We start from the raw sequence: 27,422 nt of genomic DNA on the forward strand, positions 1-27,422 counted from the left end.
TAGCTAGCTTGGTTATCAAGGTGCAGCCATAAATTCAGTGTGATTATAATTGTGTGGCCAATTTTCTGACTCGTTTGTAATACTTACCAGAAAATAAATGAACAGCTGATTCTTTCAGTAGAGCTGAGCCCTGTACAAAGACGGGGTATAGCGACCTGTCACTTAATACAATTAAATGGGTGTTCGCCCTCTGTACAATTTCCATGAACAGGGAAATTAGCTGTTGAGACAAAAGCAATTTGTTGTACCAATCTGTAAAACTTTCTTTTGTAAAATCGGGCATTTTACCATGGGCCTCTATGGGGATTTAACTCTCTTTTGGACCCAGCCTCAAGTGGCCATTCAGGGAACTGCAGTGCCAGAGGTTGCCGCTAGGTACGAAAATCCCGGCATAAAGTACAAGTCTGTTCAGCTAAAACTTCTGTCAGGATGACATGATGCTTAACAAATAAAAAAAGAACAAGAACAGTTATTTTTTCCAGCACTTTTTGTGTCAAGTAAAAGAAGAAAAAAAAGAAAAGAAAGAAAATCCAAAGTAGAATCAGGATTACCCAAAAGAAAAAGGAAATGCTGGACAAATGACAATCTGTCCATTATATTTTGTCTGTAATAAAAGTGGGATTTTGTCAAAAAAGGTTAGGATTCGTCTTCCGTCACTCCACCTCCTTTTCTCTACACACAGACTGTTTAAGTGCACTTAGCAAAGCCTGCTCAAACGTGATTGGTCAATACTAAAATCCATTACATTGGTTCTATCTTGCTATGGTCCAAATTGTTAGACGTAATGACAGAGTGACTGTATTGGTGACTTAAATCCTCATGCTATAGCCCCGCCACCAGCGTGTGAATACTGCAGTTGGGCTGTGTGGGTGTTCCTTGTGTTGAAAGGATGTATTTTAATTGTGGAAGGTGTCAGCCCACTGAGTATTGCACAACAGCACCTTCTACGAACTAGAGGAACAAAGCACCGTCACAGCGTAGTAAGTGATGACATGTCGAACACAGTTGTCATGGTAGTTACAGAGAGATACAAATAGAATCATATCACAGTGTAATGCCATTGTAAACATAGGCAAACAAAGAAATTATTTCTTATTGTGGAATAAGAAATATGAAAATCAAATCAAGCGAAAGACTTGCTATCCTACCAGAATGAAACGCACTTGTGGATTGCACCGGTGTAGGTCCACTCAGTCGCACGCCCAAGATTGATGTTCATTGGTCAACTAAAACAAAGATAAAGAGGCCCTACAGCGTAGCCTTGGTGGTCTATTAATGAGCTTTGAAAGGCTTCGATCTTGAAATGGGATGACGCCCCAATTGTCATGTGTGGATCATTTCACCGGGGCCCTCCCACAGCCCAACGCTGAGCGCTCGCTGACCTCGCTTGTTGCTCATACACAAAGCGGCCTGAAGGCGTCGACCAACCACACGAATGCAATGATGAGACGCGGTAGGTGTAGGTGTGCCGAGAGGCGCCAACGTACTCCACTCTGGATTAAGAACTCGTTAGTGCATCATAATCGCTGTTGGGTGAAAACCTTGCACTTGCATTTGGAGCAACACATGAAACTCTCCTGGTTGCATCATCACAACAAACAATGAGGCGCTGTGCCAAATAAAGCTGCGCTTCGGGAGCAATTCAAAGGTACAAGGCCAAGTTTAGCAGAACAGTCCGCATACCTCTTGAGTTCCAGGGAAGCATTGTGCTTACAGCGCGAGCATGCGTCATAGTTAGTGGATGTCGCATCGTTAAGCAATGTCTGAGGGGGGGGGCAATTTAGGGTTCAGTGACAAGATGGCGACGGCCGAAATGCCGACCTCCAGACTTCAAAACGGAAGTCCACAAACCAATGGGTGACGTCACCTGGACTGTACATCCATTTCTTACAGTCTATGTGATAGAGCCGCTACCTGCTCAACAACACACGAGCTGGTGAACACACCAGAGTGTTTATGTTTCCCTCAGGAATCGTTAGAGACCTAAGAATTAGAGTTAAGAGAATATTGACTTAGATTCATCAGGTGGACACAAACACCATTTCAGATGAATGATCAGGTGGGTCAAAAGACCAGTTTGTGAACTGAACTATAAGTTAACAACTTTATATGGTGACGATGTCGTTGTTGTGTACAAAGCTTGTTCCACTCTCAAGTGGCCCAAAAACAAAGATGGGAGCTGAAGGCCAAACCGGTCCTTCTTTTAAATGTGGTTCAAATGACAGCGATGAATGCGTGATCTCATTCATTGTGTTCATATCTAACAGGGGCTTCTATTGAATTGTAAGTCTCTCCTGGAGGTTAATTTGCTTCAGTCTTGCTAAAAACACACCAGCTTTTTGACTGAGGTCCCCCGAGAGACGGGGTGATGGTGATGGGGCGACGCTCCTATATACCTTCTCCGTGTGGGCGTTGCTTATTTACGCCGCACATTGCCCTCCCATTGGTCCCTTGTTAGAAGCCGCGCGGTGACACCGCCGAGTCTCCGGCGATAAAAAGCGAAGGCGACGAGCCACGCAGGAGAAACACGAAGATCTTAGAGGGCGGACGTTTGATGCTTGATGCGCCTCTGAGAGTCTCACTACGGCTGGAAGTATCTGTCCAACTCCTGAGGTACCGACTCCACACTTTGTTCTTGTTTCTTTACTTGACTGTGCTTTCTGGAGTGAAGACACACTTCATGTTTCTCTTCTTTGGTAACAAAGTGCTGACAGAAAGACGTGGCTCCTGTGCGCCATTACGCACTGCGCACAGGTCCACTTGATCAATGACATCGTGTGTTTTAACAAGCTATTATCCAAACTGACTCAATTAAGAGGGGTTTTAAGAAGCAAGTTATTTTCTACAAGTTAAGTTATTTCTACATTCTGTGACTCCTCAAAACCAAGCCGGTCCAATTGTGAGCCTCACCTAAACGCACTGTGCGCCTGTGCTGTTTTGTTGTTCGTGTGGTTTATTGTGTGTTTGCGTGTGCAGGGACCTGGTGAAGAATGGAGTGGTATGTCCTGGTGCTGATGCTGAGCTTGCCGCCCTCCATCCGCGCAGATTGCTCCTTGCAGTGCGAGAAATGCGTGCAGCAGATCGTCGGCCCCGACGCCGCCTTCAGCAGCCTGGTAAGACCGGAGACCCCTTAACACGGAGAGAGAGAGGAGATGGAAAAAAACCTGCTGCTGTTTGGAGAATTTATTGTGCTTTTATTGCATTTTATTTTATTCAGTTTTAAATGATAGGCAACGGACTCCTAAATTGGAATTGGGTTCATTTAGGACTTGATCCACGTTTAAATTGGCACATGTTTGTCTCTCCAGCAAATTCACTGGATTGTTATATATTTCCCAATTTCCTTAATCCTAAAGTTAAAGATGCCCAATGTGTCAGTGTGAATGAATGTAGTGCCCAATAGTCCTGCAATTGCGTAAAATCTTAGGTTTAAACCTTGCACTGCTTTGGACAAGCAGATTGTGTGGTGTTAGCACTTAGGGAACTTAAGTGTACTTAAGGGGAAATGTAAGGAGGAAACTGGGGTTCAGATAGCGGTCAAAGTTGCTCAAACTGAGGCCAAAACCTCATATTCAGAAAAGAAAAAGGTGTAAAAATGACTTTTAGCGCCACGCATCTCCCCGTGTGTGTGTGTGTGTGTGCGTGTGCGTGTGCGTGTGCGTGTGTGTGTGTGTGTGTGTGTGTGTGTGTGTGCGATATTGGTCTCACGCCCTCTCCCTCTCTGTGTCCCGCAGTCGTGCAGCGCGGAGTGTGATGGGCAGCTGGAGAGCTGCGAGCTGGCTCCGGCGGACTACAGCCAGGACGAAGCGGCGGCGGAGGAGGAGAGCCAGCGGGCGGACCTGGTGAAGCGCTACGGCGGCTTCATCAAGAGGATCGACAAGAACAAGAAACTGTTCGCCTCTCCGTGGCGCGACAACTACGTCCTGAAAGCCGGGCCGCCGCCCGACAAGTACGAGGACTTGCTGAAGAGGCTGGAGGAGAGGGACGCGGAGGCGCCGCCGGACGACGACGACGACGCGGAGGACCAGGCGGCGCTCCGCGGTTACGCGAAGCGTTACGGCGGCTTTTTACGCAAATTCGGGCCCAAATCAAAGAGGAGTAGCTCCGCGGAGGCGGAGAGCCAAGAGCCCGAGGAGCTGCAGAAGCGCTACGGGGGCTTCATGAGGCGGATCCGACCGAAGCTGAACAACCTGAAGTGGGACAAGCGTTACGGAGGCTTTCTGCGCCGCCACTTCAAAGTGACCGTGCGCTCGGCCGAGGAGCCGTTTTACCAGGATGACTTGAGTTTATAGGTGAGCTCCGCAGGGGGTGCGGGGCTCTTGGGCTTCCGATATTCAATAAGCTCAAATCTGAAGCGTGTGGAGAAACCAGAGGAAGTCTGAACGAGAGAAACTAAGAACTTGTGCGGGTTCACTTGAAGCGCCTCTATTCATCAGCACGTGTCCTGCCTCTATGCTTTATGTGTGAAAATAATTCTGTGTTATTGGAATCATCGTCTGTCAATAAATGATGCTTGTTTAATAAAACCATGAATTAAAGCACTTTCCTGTTTGCCCGACGACTCTAAAAGGACCTTCAGCATATGATATCATTTCATTGTGTCCTCATCGACAGACTGATGCCGACGCGACTTCAATTAAATAATAATTATTAATATTACTTACTTACATTCGGCATACGTCAATACACTGCGAGTGACATTTTTTAAATACCTATACTTTAACCCTAAATTTGTTTTATATTAAGTGGTTTCTTCATTAAAAAGGTGACATTTTAGAAAAAACGAGACGTCTGCTTTGTGCCAAATGTATCTAGAATACTTTAACAACGGATATTTTAGACAAATTTCCTTCAAGAATAAAACGATAGAATTTGAATGATTATACCGACATATTTGGCCAGGAAACAATTGGCTGGCAAATTACAGAAAAAGGGTCTGAGCAAAGACAAAAGTTGAAATACATATTGCATAAAGCTGAAAATGGCCTGGTTCGATTATTCATATTCATTTTTCTATACAAGAGTGCTACCTTTTCAGAAGGCTATTTCCTGCAAAGCAGAAATGAACGTGGTTGGCTTTCTCCTTCATGGTGATCGAAGTCTTCCTGAGATTAATTTCTGTGATAAAATAAATGAAATTGTTGCGCTCAGAGAATCTGAAGCTACGAGAGCCAGTGAACGGTGAGACAGCGCCCCCTGGTGGCCAAACGACACGCCTGATCCAGGACCTGGTTCACCAGCCCAGGTCAATTAGTACAAAAGCACACCATGAACTGCAATTTAAAAGGCCTCAACGTGCCTCCTGCATTAATACCCATTATGCTTATGTATTACATTTAATGATCTACGGACGCACCAGATGAAGAGGATCCAATTTACTTTCTATCAGGCAAATGTTTATATTAGTAGATTAGACATTCAATATGACTTTCCTAAATAGAAAATACCACTTTGGTCTTTTAAAAAAAACAACAACTCATCAACACATTTAGAATCTAGCAAGACAACTTGTTCTTGAAAACTGAGCGTTTATTATCAAACTAAACAACACTGTTGGTTTTTCTTCTCTCCAGCCTATGTGGAATGAATCCCTACAGAAACAGCCGTATCAAATATATTAGTTACCAATACATATTTACAGTCACGCCAGATGCCTTGATATTAATTTTGTGACGGACGTACACAAGGAAGGCTCGTGTGTCGAATGACAAACGAAGACTGACGTGGAGCTGATCTGAAAAAGTCAAAATGTGAACGCGTCTGTCCATCGCACATTCAGTCCAGTGTCCAGAAATATGGAAACGAAGGCGATAACAAGCTAGGAGACAGCTGTCCTGCATCTCACTGCTGCTCCCCGTCCTCCTGCTCCGGCTGGCTCTCCTCATCACCGTCTGCCTGGCTTTCCTCCTGCGACTCCTCTGCAGCGGTCGCCATGGCGTCCACCACGGAGATGCTGCCAACCGTCTGTTGCGCAGCGGCCAAGCTCTGCAGCGCAGCCTGCAGCGTCACCAGCTGGAACTGGGGGCCGAGCACCTTGACGAAGCCGCCGCCCTCCTGACCCGCCGCCGCCGACAGCACGGTCAGGTTGGAGGCGTCGGCCCCCAGCTCGGAGAGCGAGGAGGTCAGCAGGGTGTAGCCGCCGAGGCTGGCTCCGCCGGGGCCCCCCGCCATGGTCAGCACCTTGCCAAGCGGCAGGCTTGTGAGCTGGCTGAGCGGCAGGGCGAGCTGGGCGGGGCCGGCGTTGACCGATGCCGGGCCAGAGATGGCGCGGGTCAGCCGCGGGCGCTTGGGCGGCGGGGGCACAGGGACCGGGGCGAGGGTCATCAGGACATTGTTGAGGTGCTGGGACTTGCTCTTCAGCTCCTTGGCCCGCTTCCTGTGCTCGTCACACTGCTGCTCCAGAGCTGCAGGGAGGGGAGGTGAGAGGTGAGACAACACATCATCTGTATGCAGCATCTGAGTTTTTCCAGAGCTGCAAAACAAAACACAAATTCATCCAGTATTTTAAGCCTCTGTTCAGGACCCTGGTACTGACCGGCGAGGCTGCGAGTGTACTGCTCCCTGTAGCGGTCCATCTGGCTCTTGTGGCTGGCCAGAACCTTCTTCACAAGGTCCAACATCCCAAAGTTCTGCACGATGTTGTTGAGCAAAACAGCATCTGAAAAATAAAATAAAAACACAGCATGTGGGATCACATTACTCCTGTATTAGCTGCTCTGCACTGGCTCCCTGTAAAAATCAAGAATCACATTTAAAATTCTTCTCCTCACCTACAAAGCCTTGACTGGTGAAGCACCATCATATCTTAAGGAGCTTGTAGTACCATGTTGCCCCACTAGAGAGCTGCACTCACTAAATGCGGGGCTACTCCTGGTTCCTAGAGTCCTAAAAAGTAGGATGGGAGCCAGAGCCTTCAGTTATCAAGCTCCTCTTTTATGGAACCAGCTTCCACTTTCAGTCCAGGAGGCAGACAGTCACCTCATTTAAGAATAGACTTAAGACTTTCCTCTTTAATAGTGCTTATAGTTAGGGCTGAATCAGGTTTGCCCTGGTCGAGCCCCTTGATATGCTGCTATAGGCTTATAGGCTGCTGGGGGATGTTTTAGGATACACTGAGCACCTATCTCCTCTTCTCTCTCGCTCCTTTTCATGAATTCATGCACCATTAATAACTTTGCTCCTTCTCCAGAGTCTTTGTGCTCTCTCACAGGTTTACATGGACCGTGATTAAATCTGGACCCTGGTCCTGCCCGACACCTACTGCTATTAATATTTTAGGATACACTGAGCTCCTCTCTCCTCTTCTCTCTCTCTCTCTCCTTCACATCTTTTCATTGCACATCACTAACTCTAATTCCTCCCCGGAGTCTTTGTGCATTCTCGCCTCATAATTGCTATCATATTCATTGAATGTGTTGTAACTCTGTAACTCTGTTCATTCTGTACACATGACATCTATTTCTTCTGTCTATCCGGGGAGAGGGATCCTCCTCTGAGTTTTTCCTGATCCGATGTGAGGTCAAAGGTCAGGGATGTCATATGTGTACAGGTTGTAAAGCCCTCTGAGGCAAATTTGTAATTTTGGGCTATACAAAATAAACTAAATTGAATTGAATGTTGGACATGAAAAAGGGGATTTCACACATTGAGGTGTGCTTCCAGCTGTTGGGGACTAACTACAGCCAAATAGCAATATAAGGCCTTTAATGTCTCCATTCGCACTAGACGCACCAGAGAGGAGGCCATCCGCCATAGAAGAAATAATCACATACACATGTTGTGAAATCCCACAAACGTCATACCAGACGCCCATAACACTGATTGGCTTGCGCGTGTGCGTGCGTGCGTGTGGTTCCAACCTTTGACCTGAAGTGGGGGGTCACACACTCTCTCTTGCAACCCCTGCAGCACCTCCTGCAGTTCCTTCTGGAAGTCCTCTACCACCTCCTCCAGCAGTCCAGCTTCCTTCACTGTGCGCCAGAATGCCACAGAGTCCTCTGAAGAGAAACACACAAACACACACACACACCATTAAAGAATAAAACAGTCCATTCCACACAACGGGGAGTGTGTATGCAGGTTGCTGCTCACCTCCGATGGCTGTGACCCACTCCGAGGTTTCCTCCGCTACGTCCGGATACGAAACCGCTGCTCCATTCACTGCAACACAAGCACAACGGGTCTAAATCTGTTGCTGTGTCACCATCACATTTCACACAGACCCGCCCCCGTGGGGCCAAAGTGTAATCGGACTCCTTCACTTTTTGCTCAGGGAGGAAGGACACAAAACAGGAGTTACGAGAAGGTAACTCTGGTTCCGTGAAAACCTGGTGACTCAAATCCTTTAAGGGCGAGAAGATTCTGAGAGGCGTGGCGGAGTCCACTAGGAACCCTACGTGACGGAAATCTGGACCTGGAGGAGGCGTATCGAATAACAGCGCGCTCTTAAGTTGGAATCATTCATGTGATCGGATGAGTGCTGATCATGTGACTAAAGTCCCATCAGCTAGGTTGTTAACGGTAAACATTGGAGCCATGTGTACATCTGGCCGGCGCAGGGCGTGGAACTTACAATCGGCCGATGAGGGGGTGACAGGAAGCAGGTCGGCAGGCTGATCCCCGCCGATGGACACTTTGGTTCCCACCAGGTCTATCTTAGTGCTGCGGCACGTGTTGGAGCAGACCTTTGTGTGCTGGTAGAAGTCCAGTTCACCCGAGTCCATGATCTTCCTGGAAATGAAATGGGATTAAAAGGCTTTTAAGATCAGGACAGACGACCGGCGTTCACCGACCGAACAGTACCATCGTGAAAAGAAGGAAGAGATGGAATTAAGTCGTTTATGGAAATATGGTTCTACTGAAATACTAAATAAGTTGAACGAACTTGAAAAACATGGTTGTTTACAAGTGGTAAGGATCATTAAACAGTGGAGTTGTCTAAACAGTGATATTGTTTAGATGACAACAAAGCCTTAAAATACTACGCACGCTCGCATGCCAATAAATTCTAGGTTTGTTGAGCCCATGAACTTTGTGTCCCATAGAATAAAACTAGCCATGAGTGTATTGATGAGTCCAGACCTGAGCATGGTGCCGTTGAGACGGATAGCTCTCTTCCAGTCCTTCAGAGTGGATTTTCCCGCTAAGCACACAAACTCCTTTGGACTGATGAGCTGCTCATTGAACTGATCAGAGGGGCGAGAAAAACAAACACTGCCATGAGCCGTTGCATTTCCTGGTTTACATATGAGCTTTTTGTATATGTTAATGCCTTGACTCCATTGTTCCGAGGAGACGGCACGCACCTGGACGCATTTCACGTTGATCCCGGGGCAGACAAACTTCTTCCACACCAGCGTGGCTTTGGCGTCTCCGCAGGTGATCGGGTAGAAGACATCGGCCTCCACGTCCACCTCCTCGGTTAGCTTCACTGCAGAGCCCAAAAACACTGTCACTCAGGTCTGTCGTCTGACCATGCAAACTGAGAATGGACATACAACAAAGACTACTCTGGGAGTCAGATCACTGGAGAGACTGCATATATTCACAAAGCCTTGCTGGCCACGTTACCGATGACTGCCTCTTCCGTGGAAAGAGAGTCTGGTCCGCCGGCCTCGGCTTCCGAGTCCACCGCTGCCACAGTGAGGATGTCCTCCCTTGGAAAAACCCACACGTCACTTATAAGTTTCAAAATAGCAAACTGGACCACAGGACAAGCTCAACGACTCACATTCCACTATGTGTGTCTGTGTGTGTGATAAGTTACCCTGGCTGAGGGGTCAGTTCTCCAGTCACCAGCACCGCCTTGTCCTCCTCCACCACGGAGGGGAGGTCGTCGCTCACCGTCGCCGGTATGGTGACGATCACGACCTCGCTCACGTCCTGCATGCTGACCTCTGGTGAGGCCATGGAGGACAGGTAGAGCTACACCACACAGGAGGGGGGGGGGGGGGGGGGGGGGGGGGGGCCTGAGTGATATCATTTTTCATGTAATATTGCAAAAAGTTAATTACAAAAAAAGTATTTATCTTAACAGTAAATCAACTTGCACACTCTGGAACACAGTGGGCATCAATGTTCAACACATTATAAATAAAAGCAAGGAAGTAGGGATGGGGCCAATGAGTGTTCGCAATGTCTTTTTAAAGAATCTCTCTTCTGTGCGAAAAATATTAGTTTCCCAACAACATGTTAGGATAATTGCTTTTGTGTTGTTGTTAAAGGGTTTGAAGTATATCTTGGTGTACTCTGGACTTTGAAACACTGGAGGAGACCTGAGTGGACGGTCAGTGGTTCCCTTGTGGGGTGGCTCTGGGGACGCCCTGACTGACAGGTCCTTGTCACGTGACCCTAGTAACCAGAGGCGTGTCTCAGAGACCTCTCTCAATCCTCACTTTTGGTGACGACACGGGTTTTAAACTTCAACCGCACGCGCGCTCGTGAAATACCGCTGCGTCAACGCGTACTGTATGCCAGATGAAACGGTACATTTAGATTAATAAAACAATGTTTAACTCGAAACGGTACAAATAAGAGACAGCATCGTTACATTAAAGGCTAAATAAACTTGTAACGTTGAATGCAATTCCGCGCGTCCTCTTATTCAGCTCCCTGAAGACCGAACAGGACCGCATACGACTTTGAGATATTGAATACATCTTACCTTTTGGTCTTAGTAATAATAAAGCGAACAATGGTGAGTTGCCGTGTGTCGCCTCGTCTTGGTGAAAGGATGAGGGGACGAGGCTGTTCGCCCGCCGGGTGGCTGCTAGCTAACGTTAGCTGCGCGTCTGCTAGCGGCAGAGCGCGGCGACTGGGTCCGCTGCGGCTGTTTCCTTCATCTTTCTATCACCGCCGCCGCCGCGCAGCTCTCTCCGGTTGTTGGGGACCGCTCGGACAGTTCATTCAATTTCATCCTCACAAGACTACTCCATGTTATTCCTTCTTCTTTGTGTTTATTTCAAGCAGATCGTAACATCCTTTTTCTTCTTCTTCTCCGCCTCCTTTGCGCTTTAAGGGCAGCTAGCGTCAGTCGTGTTTGCGCCACTGCCCTCTTCTGGCGCCGGGGAGCTCCTACAGTATGAGTGTACTGATATTAATATTTACTAGTACATGAAGTACATCTAGTTTCCCTTCAGTTGGCTTTATTGGTCCGACATTGCATCAAAAGCTGTACTTTAGGTTTAGAAGGGAGCTCCTAAAGGATCACTTCTAAACATACAGCTTTTGATGCAGATCTAAAAAATTACACTTTCCTAGCATAATCTCGGTCTAATATTAGAGCTACAAACAAGGTTTTCCTTTTTTTAATTAAAGAAATTAAGAGTTCTTCACATTTCAATTGTATCTGTCTCGAGTTTATTGCTTTTAAGTTGGATCTCTTTTATTATGGTAGTATGCTACTTCCCCCCCCCCCCCCCATTCAAATCATGTGATTCTGCAGGGCAAAGCTGTTTTCTCTTTATTATTGGGATGCAAAACATTACAAGGGTTGCATTGAAAGTATTGTTTATTTATTTACACATCTAATTGAATGGTGTGGACGTGGAGAGGAATATGAAGATGTTTGACTGCACCTTTAAATCAAATGTGTGTTTTATAAAGTAGAACAATGTGGTTTCAATTAGCATTTTTATTTACTCAGTCAATAAACGTGTGGATGCCACAACCTCTGTATTTCCTGCCAACAATACATGTTGTTCAATCAATAACTGAAATACTAATGCATGCCCTTTAATATGTTGTATTTGTGTATGAAACGGGCGTAGTAGATAACACATCAATTTAAGGCCGGATGAAAAGAGAAAGAGACGCAGAGTTAGAGGAAGAGAGGCAGAGTTAGAGGAAGAGAGGCAGAGTTAGAGGAAGAGAGGCAGAGTTAGAGGAAGAGAGGCAGAGTTAGAGGAAGAGAGGAAGAGTTAGAGGAAGAGAGGCAGAGTTAGAGGAAGAGAGGAAGAGTTAGAGGAAGAGAGGCAGAGTTAGAGGAAGAGAGGAAGAGTTAGAGGAAGAGAGGCAGAGTTAGAGGAAGAGAGGAAGAGTTAGAGGAAGGGCTGCCTCAAAGAACATTGGCTCAGTTAGCCACGAAGAAGAAGCAGACATGCGCAGAGCGCTCTGAGAAAAAAAACATGGCGTTCAAAATAGTAGGTCGATTATCAAGAATGTTTTATTAGCAGTCGTTTCGTTCAGTTTACACACGTTCACTCTGTCGGTGCCTTAGAGGTTTTACACTCTAAAAATGGCTAACTCTGCCTGGTCCGAAAAGATACTCCAGCTCCTCCGCCGAATGAATAACTTTTATATAACAGGTAAGTTACTCGACAAATAGACGGTGTGAAGGGTTGTTTATTAAAGTAACAATGGCCGACTTGCTCCCGCAGGCTCCGGCCGGTCCAAGTGCTTGAGGTTTGAGATAAACGAAGCGCAAGTGGGCTGGATTCCTCCGCACGTCGCCTCAATGTTGACACGGTATCCGGAAGTGTTCAGTCCGCCGCACGGGGGCGCTGTGTCGCTGCGTCGCAGTCTGGACTCGTACGAGAAGAGGTCCGAGGCCGTGGACGCGGTCCTGCGAACCATGAGACAGGAAGGCTCGTTCACGTGTCTTAAGGGATGGAGAGATGAGGTACACACGCACACACACACACGCACGCACACACACACACACACACACACACACACACACACACACACACACGCACACACACACACACACACACAGGTGGAGTAGATTAGGTAGTAAACTGTAGCAGCAATGAAATAACATATTTGTGCTATATTAGAAATACGCACGAAGAGTATACAATATGTTGTGTAACAACTAATGGAATAAGATAAAATACATATTTATTTAAAAAAGCAAATACATGTGTGTGTATATATATATATATATATATATATATATATATATATATATATATATATATATATATATTATATAAGACCAATCTCACATCAGATTGTTAAATCTATTCATGTGATTTTGGTAACTATTGGCTGGATTCCCATGAGCTCTGTTGTGGACATTCATGCTCCGAAGAGTGCAAGTCCTTTACTGCTAATGACACTGAGGGCAGTTTTGATCATATCGCACAATTAAACTTGGGACTGTAAAAATCCCATCCCCATACTTAAAATTACCTTTGATATTCTCAATAATATTTAAAGAGAATCCTAATAATTTGTGTCGCAGTAATCCTAAAGCGTTCCTTATTTTTCAGAAGTACAGTGTGATGCCCACATTCTCCGACCCTCCTCTGATGTGGATGGAAAGAGCAGCTACAAGTAAGTCTGTGCCACACTGTGGCAGCTCCATCGGCTTGTATCAGCGTTGGTGTGTGAGCGTATCGTGGTTGGTGTGTGATCGTATCGGGGTTGGTGTGTGAGCATATCGGGGTTGGTGTGTGAGCGTATCGGGGTTGGTGTGTGATCGTATCGGGGTTGGTGTGTGATCGTATCGGGGTTGGTGTGTGAGCGTATCGGGGTTGGTGTGTGAGCGTATCGGGGTTGGTGTGTGAGCGTATCGGGGTTGGTGTGTGAGCGTATCGGGGTTGGTGTGTGAGCGTATCGGGGTTGGTGTGTGAGCGTATCGGGGTTGGTGTGTGAGCGTATCGGGGTTGGTGTGTGAGCGTATCGGGGTTGGTGTGTGATCGTATCGGGGTTGGTGTGTGATCGTATCGGGGTTGGTGTGTGATCGTATCGGGGTTGGTGTGTGAGCGTATCGGGGTTGGTGTGTGATCGTATCGGGGTTAGCTCACGTGAGGCTGAACCACAGGTCTCTTTGGAGTGAAGCGGTACGGAGTCCACATCAACGGCTACACCCTCGGCGACGGTGGGGAAGTCCGCATGTGGCTGGCACGACGCTCCCTCACGAAGCAGACGTTCCCCGGACTACTGGACAATGTGGTGAGCGCACACCGCGACTGACTGATCGTAGAGACCAGCAATCAGTGATAAGAGATGTGAATTCAGAAAACACTTTCGATTCAGTATCTCAGGTTTCCCAAAACGACGAATCCAGAAGGGTGATGGTGTTGTGTCTTTTGAAGGCGGCAGGTGGTATCGCTGCAGGCGTTGGCATCAAACACACGTTGGTCAAAGAGTGTGAGGAGGAAGCGTGTATCCCAGCAGTCATTGCAGAGAAGGCTCGTCCTGTAACCAATGTAAGGTGAGCCTCTTGGATAGATTAGTGGCAGCTTGATGGCAGCCCCTGCCATCAGTGTGTGAACAGGTCTAGAAAAGCACTATACAAGGACAACTCCATTTCCCATGTTCCTTTATTACAATGAACACACACTGTGGATTCATCCGCCGCTGAAAATAGTTCCCAACAATTGCCCTATTTCCTCCTGTTTGAGACCACCGATTAAAAACTATGGTGACCAGCTGATTTGGGAAATTACTGAACTTGTTTAATTTTGAAATGTCAGTCTTCAGTATGAATCAATGAGCTTGGATCTGAGCGTCACAGACAGGAAGTCATAAAGTGAAAAATCATAGTGACCAAACTCATGCTTGAAAATGTAATAAAGGTGGCAATCCAATTGGAAATATACTCTTAACTAAAGCTACCTCGGTGCACTGCCACGCTACATTGTGAACAACACATCTGAGTTGAAAAGGACAGGAGACGAGCTAGTTAGCGTTAGCTGTTAGCAGCACAGTGCTACCCTGGCTCAATAACGGAGCTAGCAGCTAACGTTAAACGAGGTCGCATTGAGGAACATTATAATGTGTTCTAGCTCTACTCAGTAAAATGAGTATTGGGCGTAAACAATCGATATCTAATATCTCTCTACACCTGGTGTGTGTTTTAGTGGCGTTGATTGACACGCATCAAAAGGGCGGCCGCAGTGTGTTGCGCTTAAATGTAACCTTGTGATACACCGACAAAGGGAATGAAGAAGAGGAGCACGAGCAGGTTTCAAAATGTAAAAAAAACACTTGTGGGTCAGTGGTTAGCAGGTCTGTCTTTCAATCAGGGGGTTGGTGGTTCAATCCCCGCCCTAGTCGATGTGTCCTTGAGCAAGACACTTAACCCCAAATTGTTCCCTGTAGCTGTTCTACGGTGTGTGATTGTAAGTCGCTTTGGATAAAAGCGTCAGCTAAACGACATGTAATAATAAACAGAATGCACTTTGGTGGGAACTGCTACATGTTATAGCTGCATGTTATGGATGCATGTTAACGCTTCATGTTATGGATGCATGTTAACGCTTCATGTTATGGATGCATGTTAACGCTTCATGTTATGGATGCATGTTAACACTGCATGTTAACGCTGCATGTTATGGATTCATGTTAACGCTTCATGTTAACGCTGCATGTTATGGATGCATGTTAACGCTGCATGTTAACACTGCATGTTAACGCTGCATGTTAACACTGCATGTTAACGATGCATGTTATGGATGCATGTTAACGCTGCATGTTAACACTGCATGTTAACGATGCATGTTAACACTGCATGTTAACGCTGCATGTTAACGCTGCATGTTATGGATGCATGTTAACGCTGCATGTTATGGATGCATGTTAACGCTGCATGTTAACGCTGCATGTTATGGATGCATGTTAACGCTGCATGTTAACGCTGCATGTTATGGATGCATGTTAACGCTGCATGTTAACGATGCATGTTAACACTGCATGTTAACGATGCATGTTAACACTGCATGTTAACGATGCATGTTAACGCTGCATGTTAACGCTGCATGTTATGGATGCATGTTAACGCTGCATGTTAACGCTGCATGTTAACGCTACATAGTAACGCTGCATGTTAACGCTACATAGTAACGCTGCATGTTAACGCTACATAGTAACGCTGCATGTTAACGCTACATAGTAATGCTGCATGTTAACGCTACATAGTAACGCTACATAGTAACGCTACATAGTAACGCTACATAGTAACGCTACATAGTAACGCTACATAGTAACGCTACATAGTAACGCTGCATGTTAACGCTACATGTTAACATTAACGCTACATGTTAACGCTACATGTTAACGCTACATGTTAACGCTACATGTTAACGCTGCATATTAACGCTACATGTTAACGCTACATGTTAACGCTACATGTTAACGCTACATGTTAACACTACATGTTAACGCTACATGTTAACGCTATATGTTAACGCTGCATGTTAACGCTGCATGTTAACGCTACATGTTAACGCTACATGTTAACGCTACATGTTAACGCTACATGTTAACGCTACATGTTAACGCTACATGTTAACGCTACATGTTAACGCGTACATAGTAACGCTGCATGTTAACGCTACATGTTAACGCTACATGTTAACGCTACATGTTAACGCTACATGTTAACGCTACATGTTAACGCTACATAGTAACGCTGCATGTTAACGCTACATGTTAACGCTACATGTTAACGCTACATGTTAACGCTACATGTTAACGCTGCATGTTAACGCTACATGTTAACGCTACATGTTATCGCTGCATGTTAACGCTACATGTTATCGCTACATGTTATCGCTACATGTTATCGCTACATGTTATCGCTACATGTTATCGCTACATGTTAACGCTACATGTTTGTTTGTTAACATTAACCCCACACAATGAAAAAAGTGGGTAGGCCTACTGGGATTGGTGGTCTATTGGAATGTACCCCATTCTACAGGATCCTGTCGTTATGAAACAAAGTAGAAGTGTTGTGCAGGTTGCCACAAGAGTTGGCTCAAATTAAATTAATTAGTCAATGTTCCTCGTTCACAATTTATAAATCTGAATTAAGTTCACAGTCCCAAATAAATTAGCTAGTTCACGTTAATTTCTTCTTTTAAACTGGTCTGATGCCATGGCGTATTTAATGAGCGTTGTTGAAGGCAGCTTGAGCCCGTAACGAGCAGGTATGAAACGCCGCTCTTTACGTTCCATAACTAACTACTAAACCTTTATTTTCCAGCTACACCTACGAGGACGAGGACGGGGTGTTTGCAGAAAGTCAGTTTGTCTTCGATTTGGAACTTCCTCTGGAGTTCAAGCTCCGAGCCGGCGATGGGGAGGTCCAAGACTTCTACCTACTGCCCATAGATACGGTTGGTGTGGCTGACATATTGATATTGAAAGCTCCAAGATTTAAATGCCACCCAAATACGTCTGGAATTCTTTGGTCTTGTTTCAGGTTAAGGAACTGCTGGCCACTGATGACTTCAAACCCAACTGTGCTATGGTGGTCTTGGACTTCCTCATCAGACACTCGTTTATTGATCCAGATACAGGTTTGTGGCTAGTTTACAATGTGGAAATTAATTACATTTTTTTTGGACAATTTCAGAGTTTTTAGTCTTGGGGTTGACTTTTCATTTCAGAGCCATTCTATCAGGAAATGGTGGCAGGACTCCATCAGACATTATAGAGTGCAGCTGAGGACTGAGCCCACTGCGGAGGCGAGGACGCATTTCCATTTGACCCCGCTAACAGGGCTCGAACTAACGGGGCCCAAAGAGTGCGGATTGGAAAGGATGAACCAAGATTTTGGAATAACGTTGGGACGAAAGTTGAAAGGGAAATAAAGCGCTCCACAGCTCATATTGAACCTCTTTAACAACATAAACAAACAGCTCGTACCGCCGGCCTCTGACCCCTCGACAGCCTGCTAGTATTAACGCTAATGTCCCCAACTAGCTAACGTTAGACTGTTTGACGTTAGCCACATGTAGCGAGTGATAACTTTACGTTAACGATGATACAGCTCAAATCCTCTGACTCATGTTTAGCACTTATTTACTTTATTACTCCTCTTCTTCTCCTCTGGGTGATAAGCCAGCAATGAGATCTCTCCATCGCATTTAGTCCTTTTTACAATTTTTTAAAATTTGCTTTTAATTTAACTTTTTACCCACAATGTTGAACACACTTATTGTAAGTCCCTTTGTATAAAAGCATATGCTCTAATAAACGTTTTCAGGTTTTTATTAAACAAACAATAATTGCTCAAATATTATTTCCCACTTAGTTAATAACTTAATAGACTATACATTATTAAAAAGAAAGGTAAAATAAATAATATAGTTGAAGGAACTCCATAATAACAGTTTTCTTTTCTTTCCAGATCATGGAAACATAGACAACATACCAAAAACAATCGTTTCTTACTTAATATTCCCCATTAGATCAGACTATACATTATCAAAAAAGGTTTTAAAAAAAATAGTAACACAGAGTAACAGTTTTCTTTTCTGTTGTTGACTTATAATAACATTTAATCAGTAAAGATGTTGAACACATACATTTCCTGACACCTCGAGCAGCAGGACATGACCAAAGAAAGGCATTTCACTGTCACCACAGGAAGGCTGAGGGCAATTTGCACGCCAGGTGCATTTCCTCCTCTGGTTTACATTTTGCCAGGGCAAATCTTTATGGTTATTATTTAAGATGTAACTATTCACATTGGACCATACGGAGTCATTTTCAGTTAACCTTGATTGGAGTGCGGACAGAATATGTTCTACTTCTGTTCTTGTGCTTTTGTCATATGAGAGTTGGGTTACACCTTGGTGTATGCAAAAAAACACTATCATACATTTCTGGCCAGGTTTGTGCATATGGGATGCTTTGTGATCCCAGCAAAATGAGCCCCCGCTAGGGCTCCATCTGGCTTCAGACAAGCTCTAATGATGGAGGTATACACATCTCCTTTAGCTTCAATGTCTGGGACACCTTCTCTAAAGGCCTGTACATTATTTCACCTTTTTAGTTTCTCATGTTTCCCTCTCCTTATGAATTGAAAATCATGAAACTTTGTGTGATTGGAAAGGTAGTTTCCAAAAATGTCAAAGAGGAAAAGGATTTCTGCTTTTTATGACCAAGACTTTCCCCGTCATTGAAATATCCCTGGTTTGGCATTGGAGGAGCTTTCCCCTAATTGTGGGTAATTTGGACTCTCAATTGGTGTTTTCCATATCTTCTCCAATTTGTACTCCTAAGACGTTGGTTGTATCTGTTTTATGTTTGAAGCTCTCTGCAGTTTAACAGTTAGGTGGTCTTGAGTCTCAGTGGGTTTAAAACCATTTGGTTCCATTCTATATCTACCAAGAGCAATCTACCATCTATAACCCTCTCGACCATCTGACTGTTGAAAATGATTACTATTCCAGAGGCTGTTTTTATTATCCCCTAACCATCCTAACTGTCCAAATCCATCTGTTTTTATAGAGTTTGTAATTATCTTTGAAGCCAATAGAGAATACATATACCCCCACCACTTCTGTGCAGAAAACAGACACTTAAAATTGCCACTGGGGCCTCTGGTGTTAAGAGAGATGCCATGACTATGTTTTTGTGGGAGGAATGATCAGCGGTCCAGAGAGAACTTCAAACCATTGGGGAGGATTTATCCTCTTTCTTCTTCTTCCTTTGGGATCAAGCTCTCCTCTGTCTCCCCCACAACTCATTTGGGTGGCAACTGCGAAAGCAGACAAGCACCGGGGATCTAGGAAAGAGGAAGAGGTGGACCGAGGGCCAGACCTGGAGGTCTGAGCTGGAAATGGAAGTATCACCTGAGGTTTTCTGGGGGCGCTTTCGGAGGAATGTTGTGAAAGGGGGAAGAAGAGGGAGGTCTCCAGGTTGATTTCATAAACGGGGTGTCAAGTCTTCAAGTATAATGTCCGGTAGGTCTCTGCAACTTTTTGATTTTATTTGCCCTGTAGCTTTAAATTCAGGTGTGAAGTGATGTCACGCAACATTAGATTTTTCTCATCTTCTAAAAAGAGACATTTGTGTTTGGGGACTATAGCAATGGTTAAAACCGTTCGTTTCAACGGCTTCTGTTGACATCGTTAACCATGTTCAAAATCAAAATGTCTGTAATAGCTCATTAAATGTGAACATTACTTCAATATATTAAAGCTCTTTCCCCAAAATCCAACCTGACCTAATTTGGTATCTTTATTAAGATGTAAAGAATGAAGTTCTCAAAGTTTGGAGACTTTATGGAGAGGCCGCCCCACCAGAGAACCGGACAAAAGCACGAGTTATGACAATAACTGAAATCAAGACGAAGCAATGAGGGAATTCTCAAGTTACAATTTATTTCCTTTAGAATACATTAAAAAAAGACTGGCGTAATGTAAGAATACGTTTGTATACAAAACAATATTCCTCTTACCAATAACCAATCCTCTAGGAGTTGCTTACATTTTATTGACTTTTTTTTCTTTTTCAAAGTGTGTATACCACACTGACATTTTAGTTTTAAGCTGTGTGCAAATAATACAACATAAGCCAGTAGAATATCACATAGTTAAAATAACAAACAGAAAAGAAACACTTCCGATAACACTCTGGCATCCAGCTACACCAGAACTTCCCAAATCGAAGCTGCTATTTAAATAATAGGAGTGTCCAACAGCTGGGTTGAAGACTGAGGGTGGAGTTACTGCACGGTCAGGTCTCACATGGTCAGATTCAGAACCATGGATCCATACAGAGTCAGAACAGAAATACAGTTGCAGGTTTTTTTTTTTTAATTGCTTTTAAAGTTACTGCCTCTGAAACTCTGCACTTCCTGTAAATGTTTCAAATTAAAAGCCTACCGGTAAGTAGAGGACATCCTATGACATGCTGGAAGGTTATCAATGTAAAATCTGGACAGTGTGAACACGACTCGTTGATGGCGGCGAAACAACAATAAAAAGTTAAAACGAGAAACTCGGACATGGAGCCAAGTGTAGTGATGGAAATGGTGCAGTAGAAAATTATTGTGAATTTATGAAGACATGGGGAAACATAGAGAAGCAAAATTAAAAACAGGAGCAGATCAGAAATCAGGGAGGCTTCTTACTAAAATATGATATGAAATATACGTATATAGCAAGTCTCTAATGCGTTTGTTTTACACAAAGGTTACAAAAGTTGCTGTTGGAGGAGAATGCAGCTTTTTAACCCTTTGATGCCCAACCGACAGTCGGTTGACCTCAACGTGATCTCAATTTAATAAGCGTTGCATACATTAACAAGCTTGTACAAAACACTCAAATAAGTTGGTCTCATTACTGTTGTGTATTTACGCTCAAACTCTTCAAATGAATGGAGTGTCAAACAGAAACACAAGCCCTTCTAGAGTTAGGTTATGTTCCCCCACGGGAATGAAGGAGAAAGAAAAAGACAAACACGGTCACGCTGCCGGCCCTGGGAGTCTCACTTAGACGGTTATCTGGGGTGAACTGGTCTCGACCCTAAAACCATGGCGCTACGGTTTAGAACAGAAACCCTTCAGACCCTCCCACGTTTCTAGAAGTGCGAGTGAGAGCCATGTTCCCTTCTCTTAATAATGTCATGTCTAAAGAACCCTAAACATAATATTACAGTATTTTCATTTGAAAGCTAAACGCTATAACCTTGTACTTAAATGTATATACCCCCTCGCCCTGTTGCATTTGACTTTCCTTTTCCCCCTTAAGCCTGGATTAGCTTTTCCTCATAACGCCCCATTCAATTGTGCCCACCACACAAGCAGACACGGAGGAGGGATGTGTTTTTTTGGCCTGGTTTGTTTGTCCCTCCCCTACTGATCCTGCATGACACGAAACTCTATAGCAGGAGGCAGCCACTCTTCTTGCCTCGCTTCTTGGCCTGCAGCGCCGCCCTAGTGGCCATCTCGAACACCTCCCGCACGCCGTCCTTCGTCTTGGCCGAGCACTCCAAGTAACCAAAGGCATTGATCCGGTTAGTCATGTCCCGCGCCTCGTCTGACTTCACTGGCTCCTGTTTGGATGAAGCACACCAGAGACGTGTAGACCACAGGACACCATTCACAAAGTCACATGGATCCTTCTTAGAAGCGTCTAAACTTTTCTGTGACCTGGCGCCTTCTGTTTCTAATAAGAAAACACTTCCACATGAACAGAGTGTTTAAATAGGAAGGTTTCAATGAAGATGCATGCATTTGGGAAGTAGTGAGCATGAGACTTGGATTATACTGCACGGACTGTGAGAGTTTTTAAATGGATGTTTTGATGTAGTGTTGCTGTTGTTAAACATGTCCCCCCGCCCCCTTTACTTCAGTTCATCAAGACTTATCCGTTTTTTGATTTGTGTAGGCATCCTTTTTTTCCAAAAGGAGCAATAAACATCAGAGCATTAACATAGAAGCGAACAAGTACAGTATATGTAAAGATTTAGTGAGTGATGTCTACCTGAGCAGATAATGGAGCTTCTCTATGCTTTGGCCACATATGCATGTTCGAGTATGTGGGCCTGTTACACTGGTTAGCTCACAGCCGCCGCCGCTCTGCACCGATGCTCATGTGACGGTTACAATGGATGACGGCGTTCCCTTGTCTGATGAGGATGAAGCCGTTACATCTATCTATGCTCTCTTTGAAGCCACGAGACACCAATGACGAGAACTGTCATTTTACCTCACAGAAAATGGAAGTTGCTGATCTACCGCTGCATCAACCGGTTGGTTTGTTAGCGTCATTGTGCGACTAATCGTCTAAGGTTGCAGAATAAACTGACTGACTGATGTAGGCAGGGGCCAACCAGCAACTTTGTTCCGTGTGGAAAAATTGCAGATTTTGTCCCCAACGTTACAGCTTCCCCGTCAGAAAGGTCTGTCTGACAGCGAAGTACAAATATTCTAATATAGCTACACAACAAAACATGCAAACTATCCCTTAAAGCTATTCAGCTTCATGCTAGCTTCAACAGGGTTCAATCATGCCAGTCTCGTTGGTAAAAAGCCAGCGTGCACGAGTCAAACGTTAACAATGTCGCCTTGTATGTAACGTGATGTCGTTTTATGGACTGTGGCTCGTGTGAGTTTTGTGTGGACTCGGCAGGCTTGAAACCCACAGCGGTTGACAAGGCAGCTCGGCAAAGTGACGGCCTCACTGACCTGTTTCATCTTAGCCAGCTCCCGGCGCGTGTGCTCGTCATTTCGCAGGTCTTTCTTGTTTCCTACGAGAATAATGGGCACGTTGGGGCAGAAGTGCTTGACCTCGGGAGTCCACTTCTCTGGAATATTCTCTGCATCAGGCACAAGATGTACGTGTTGAACATGGAGCAGATGCCAACAGAATTATTGAAGATAAAACGACGGTGAAGAAGTGGAGGCCTCACCCAAACTGTCAGGGCTGTCGATGGAGAAACACATGAGGATGACATCTGTGTCTGGGTAGGAGAGAGGCCTCAGGCGGTCGTAGTCCTCCTGACCCGCTGTGTCCCAAAGAGCCAGCTCCACCTACAGCAGGATGGGATAGTCAGACCCATCTGTACAGCAGTTTCTACGTTTATTCACTAGATTTTGACATCTTGAAAAGGGAGAAAGTTACGACAGATGCTCCTGATTTGCGTCAAGAGGGACGGCTCTCTATATATTATGCAAACGTGGATGGTACAATTCAAAAGTCCTTTGTAAACATGTGACCAAAAAAATTTAAGTTTGTAAATCATCAGAAAACATTTGTAAAAAAAAAAAAGTGAGGTTGACAGAAAGTAAATGTCTTCACGGTGACCAATAACTCTTTCAACACTCGTGTAGAACGTGAATAATATGTTCAAGGAATAGTTCGACATTTTGGAAAATACACGTATTCTCTTTCTTTATGAGATTGCGAGATGTTCAGATGGATGTCAGTCAGGTGTGTGTGTGTGTGTGAAGTACAGAGCTAGAACTAGGACTTTGTTAGTCTAGCTTAGCATAAAAACTGGAAGCAGGGGGGGCACCGCTAGCCAGGCTCTGTCCAGTTAACCCTGCCAAAACCTCTGGCATCTGGCTAACTATATGAAATCCTCTGGACTGTAAATATGAAAAAAGAAAAAGAAAAGTATTTGCCAGCATAATAAACAGCGTACCTGTTTACCGTCCACCTCAATATCTGCCACATAGTTTTCAAACACCGTGGGCACATAGACCTCAGGAAACTGATCTTTGCTGAACACTATGAGGAGACAGGTCTTGCCGCAGGCGCCGTCACCGACGATCACCAGCTTCTTTCTGATTGCAGCCATCTGAGAATGACAAGAGAATAAAAACATTTAGCAGCATATGAGATCAGGGATGTTAACAGAAGAGTTTGGGGAAGTCAGAGATATAGAAAATGTATTATGCACAGTGGAACAGCTTTGTTATGGGAAACACAAAACTGTTGAGCCATGGAATCTGAAGAGACTCAACAGGAAGTGCTGGGGGTGCGCATGAAGTGTAAAAATATGTTTGCAACGGTTTGCAACGAATTGAATTTTCTCTGCTCTACTGCCCGTTTAGAGTTGATCATGATCAAATCAAATGTGCCATGTTTTAGCACAGCTTAATTACGTGCTCCTAAAATATGATCAAGTTCAGCTGCAATGTTTCTTCACAATATACTTTCCAGAAAAGTTATGCAACGAAGCTCACTGTTTCACAGAGTGCTGTTGTCGGTCTAATCACAGTCTGAATCTCACAGTAAAGCTTGACAACAACTCTCAGTGGTACTCTGACATCTTCTGGATGTGCATTGCTGGTTCATGCGTACAATAAGCACACCACTTTCCTATAGTCCAGTGTCGTTGTGTGTTCTAATCTCTGGATCTCTGTGGCTCCACATGAAAAGTCTGGGGAAAAGTCAACAGCATTCAAAATGCATTCAAAATGTAATATCTGGCATATTTCACTGCAATTCATCCGATATTCGGCACACAAAAAATATTTTCCTCTGGACCAAACTGATGGACTGAACGACAATGATTTGTTTCAGTCTATTTTTCTGGCATAAACGATACACGTGCCAACAAAAAACATCAGAACTCTATACGCTTGAGCCATTAGTTCAGTTTGGGTTGTTGTCACTTCATGGAACAAACCGTGTGACAGTAAAATCACATTATAACAAACACCATTCTCACTCTGTGTATAACAAATTACCGACATCAACATATCTTGGTGATTTTAGGTTGACCTCTTAATTAAACTGCCCACTGGGCGGTTCCAGTTATTTCTTAATCCAAAACCAGCGACATGTGGACTGTCCGTCTTCACCGTTGTGCCCCAAAACAAGTCAGCGGATGGATCTCCTTCTCGTCGTTCACACAGACTTACAGCGACAGGGGCTCTATGACCACCGCGTCTGTGATCCACTCACCCGCTTAAGACAGCGGAACGGGGGTACCGTGCCAGTGAAGCGCGCACGCGCCTGACGGATCTGCAGAATTGGGCGAGTTTTCGTCGCGTTAGAACTTCACTTCCTCGCCGCTTTTAACCTCTTCGTGTCCGAAGGGCTGTCGCACCCGTCGACTCGACCTCCGGTTAATTGCGTCACTTTACAAGACAACTCGCGAACACAACGAAACCCTTCATAGACACGTAACGCTATATTGTTATACGTCTTCCCTTTGTCACCGAGTGAGGGGTATCGGCTAACTTCTAGCTAGCGGCGGGTTCCGTTAAGGAGGCTAGCTATTAGCTTGCTGACTTTGCTGAGTTTTCCGGGACAACTGGCCTCTTGTCAAACTGGACCGCTCACATTCGGTAGAGCGGTATTTATATCGCCCTGTTCGAACCCCTAACCCTGACACGTGAAGCAACCGAGCGCAGACATATTGAGAATAGTTACTTAAACGCAGTTTTACCGTATTATTAGATAGCCTCGCCTTTCTTGAGTTTTTCCTGTCAGACCTATCAGTCCCGCCCCCCAGTGCCACGAAAATTACGCCCGCCCACACCACGTACTTTAGGCCAATGGGACACGGTGGAATAATGAGCGAATAGTAAATTAGCCAACCAGCTGATGCATGTATAAAATGCAGAGTTTAGTTTGACGGTTTTCGCCCATATAAAGTTATATGAGCCCCGTTTCGCCTCAGGATGATGTTTCGTCCTCAGCTTGCATCCAAACAGTAGTCGTTGAAGTGGTCGGAATAAAAAGCCCGATATTATTGTATGAAGATGGACATGATGAACACCGTCTGTGGAAATGTTAGTACAAATGTAAAAATTCCTGACTGATTTTTTCATTCTACATATCACATACATGTTGTACACAACTGTATTGGCAAGACTAATCGCAATGCAACTAATAATAATAATATTAATAGCAGTAGGTGTTGGGCAGGACCAGGGTCCCATGTAAACCTGTGAGCCGAACCGGGACTACCGCTGGAAGGTGGACGCAGCAACGCGCTGCCTTGGCGCATGCCCCCATGAATTCATGAAAAGAAGAGAGAGAATAGGAGAGAGGAGCTCAGTGTATCCTAAGATGTCCCCCAGCTGTCTAGGCCTATAGCAGCATATCTAGGAGCTGGACCAGGGCAAACCTGATTCAGCCCTAACTATAAGCACTATTAAAGAGGAAAGTCTTAAGTCTATTCTTGAATGAGGTGACTGTGTCTGCCTCCCGGACTGAAAGTGGAAGCTGGTTCCATAAAAGAGGAGCTTGATAACTGAAGGCTCTTGCTTCCATCCTACTTTTTAGGACTCTAGGAACCACAAGTAGCCCCGCATTTAGTGAGCGCAGCTCTCTAGTGGGGCAATATGGTACTACAAGCTCCTTAAGATATGATGGTGCTTCGTAAGTGAGGAGAAGGATTTTAAATTTCATTCTGGATTTTACTGGAAGCCAATGAAGAGCAGCTAATACAGGAGTAATAGTAAATGGTCCTGTACTTGTATCGCGCTTTTCTTTTTTTCCGACAACTCAAAGCGCTTTCACAATACTTGACATCATTCACCCATCCATACACTGATGGCAGTGGCCAAGGTGCCATCAGGAGAAACTGACATTCATACACACATTCATACAACGTAGGCACAGCTACGGGAGCAATTTGGGGTTAAGTGTCGACGCAGGCTAGCTTAGTTCGAACTGCCAATGCTGGATGAAGGTGGACCCTGCTGAACACTGAGCCACAGTAATATGATCTCTTTTCTTAGTTTTTGTTAGTACACGAGCTGCAGCATTCTTGATCAAATAGAGAGATTTAATAGACTTATTGGAGCAGCCTTATAATAAGGAATTTGAGTAGTCTAGTCCTAGAAGTAATACATGTGTAGAGTAATTTTTCTGCATCGCTTTGAGACAAGATGTGCCTGATATTTTAAATGTTATGTAGGTAAAAAAATGCAGTCCTTGAGATTTGTTTTACGTGGGAGTTAAAGGACAAGTCCTGATCAAAGATGACGCAGAGATTCTTTATGGTGGTGTTGGATGCCTGGGCAATGCCATCGACAGAAACTATATAATTAGATTTCTGTGTTCTTGGCCTCGTAAAATAACTTTTTTTTAGTTTTGTCTGAGTTTAACATCAGAAAGTTGCAGGTCATCCATGTTTTATGACTTTAAGACATGCTTAAAGTTTATCGAGCTGGTTGGTTTAATTTGGTTTTATTGATAGATATAATTGAGTATCATCTGCATAGCAATGAAAGTTTATGGAGTGTTTTCTGATAATATTGCCAAAAGGGA

General features: G+C 44.7%; 4 protein-coding genes across 7 annotated transcripts; 2 read left to right on the top strand and 2 right to left on the bottom strand.

Moving 5' to 3' along the window:
- Nucleotides 1-2,535: 2,535 nt before the first annotated feature.
- pdyn (prodynorphin) lies at nt 2,536-4,292 on the top strand. Its single transcript, XM_034537831.1, has 3 exons — nt 2,536-2,613; nt 2,977-3,113; nt 3,735-4,292. The coding sequence occupies exons 2-3, from the start codon at nt 2,991-2,993 to the stop codon at nt 4,290-4,292; spliced, it is 681 nt and encodes a 226-aa protein (XP_034393722.1). The 5' UTR covers nt 2,536-2,613; nt 2,977-2,990.
- Nucleotides 4,293-5,374: 1,082 nt separating this feature from the next.
- gmeb2 (glucocorticoid modulatory element binding protein 2) lies at nt 5,375-11,025 on the bottom strand. The gene is made up of 10 exons (XM_034537829.1): nt 10,664-11,025; nt 9,767-9,924; nt 9,571-9,656; nt 9,306-9,430; nt 9,082-9,185; nt 8,573-8,730; nt 8,092-8,160; nt 7,860-7,997; nt 6,536-6,658; nt 5,375-6,404 (listed from the first exon to the last, which is right to left on the bottom strand). The coding sequence occupies exons 2-10, from the start codon at nt 9,907-9,909 to the stop codon at nt 5,842-5,844; spliced, it is 1,509 nt and encodes a 502-aa protein (XP_034393720.1). The 5' UTR covers nt 9,910-9,924; nt 10,664-11,025; the 3' UTR covers nt 5,375-5,841.
- Nucleotides 11,026-11,843: 818 nt separating this feature from the next.
- On the top strand, nt 11,844-19,903 carry tpk2 (thiamin pyrophosphokinase 2). Of its 2 annotated transcripts, none has more exons than XM_034537830.1 (8): nt 11,844-12,305; nt 12,378-12,619; nt 13,215-13,278; nt 13,769-13,899; nt 14,043-14,161; nt 16,937-17,069; nt 17,156-17,252; nt 17,343-19,903. In XM_034537830.1, the coding sequence occupies exons 1-8, from the start codon at nt 12,236-12,238 to the stop codon at nt 17,387-17,389; spliced, it is 903 nt and encodes a 300-aa protein (XP_034393721.1). In that variant the 5' UTR covers nt 11,844-12,235; the 3' UTR covers nt 17,390-19,903. The 2 variants fall into 2 exon arrangements, 1 of the variants encoding a protein (XP_034393721.1); XR_004609772.1 differs by having other exon boundaries at nt 11,953-12,305; nt 14,043-14,156; nt 17,343-17,358.
- A 138-nt stretch (nt 19,904-20,041) lies between these two features.
- On the bottom strand, nt 20,042-25,672 carry rhoaa (ras homolog gene family, member Aa). Of its 3 annotated transcripts, none has more exons than XM_034537833.1 (5): nt 25,591-25,672; nt 23,836-23,991; nt 23,101-23,221; nt 22,877-23,007; nt 20,042-21,741 (listed from the first exon to the last, which is right to left on the bottom strand). In XM_034537833.1, the coding sequence occupies exons 2-5, from the start codon at nt 23,989-23,991 to the stop codon at nt 21,568-21,570; spliced, it is 582 nt and encodes a 193-aa protein (XP_034393724.1). In that variant the 5' UTR covers nt 25,591-25,672; the 3' UTR covers nt 20,042-21,567. The 3 variants fall into 3 exon arrangements, with proteins under 3 accessions (XP_034393724.1, XP_034393725.1, XP_034393726.1); XM_034537834.1 differs by lacking the exon at nt 25,591-25,672 and adding an exon at nt 25,104-25,582; XM_034537835.1 differs by lacking the exon at nt 25,591-25,672 and adding an exon at nt 25,061-25,582.
- Nucleotides 25,673-27,422: the final 1,750 nt, after the last annotated feature.

Source organism: Cyclopterus lumpus, chromosome 7, assembly GCF_009769545.1.
Source record: "Cyclopterus lumpus isolate fCycLum1 chromosome 7, fCycLum1.pri, whole genome shotgun sequence".
NCBI classification, from domain to species: Eukaryota; Metazoa; Chordata; class Actinopteri; order Perciformes; family Cyclopteridae; genus Cyclopterus; species Cyclopterus lumpus.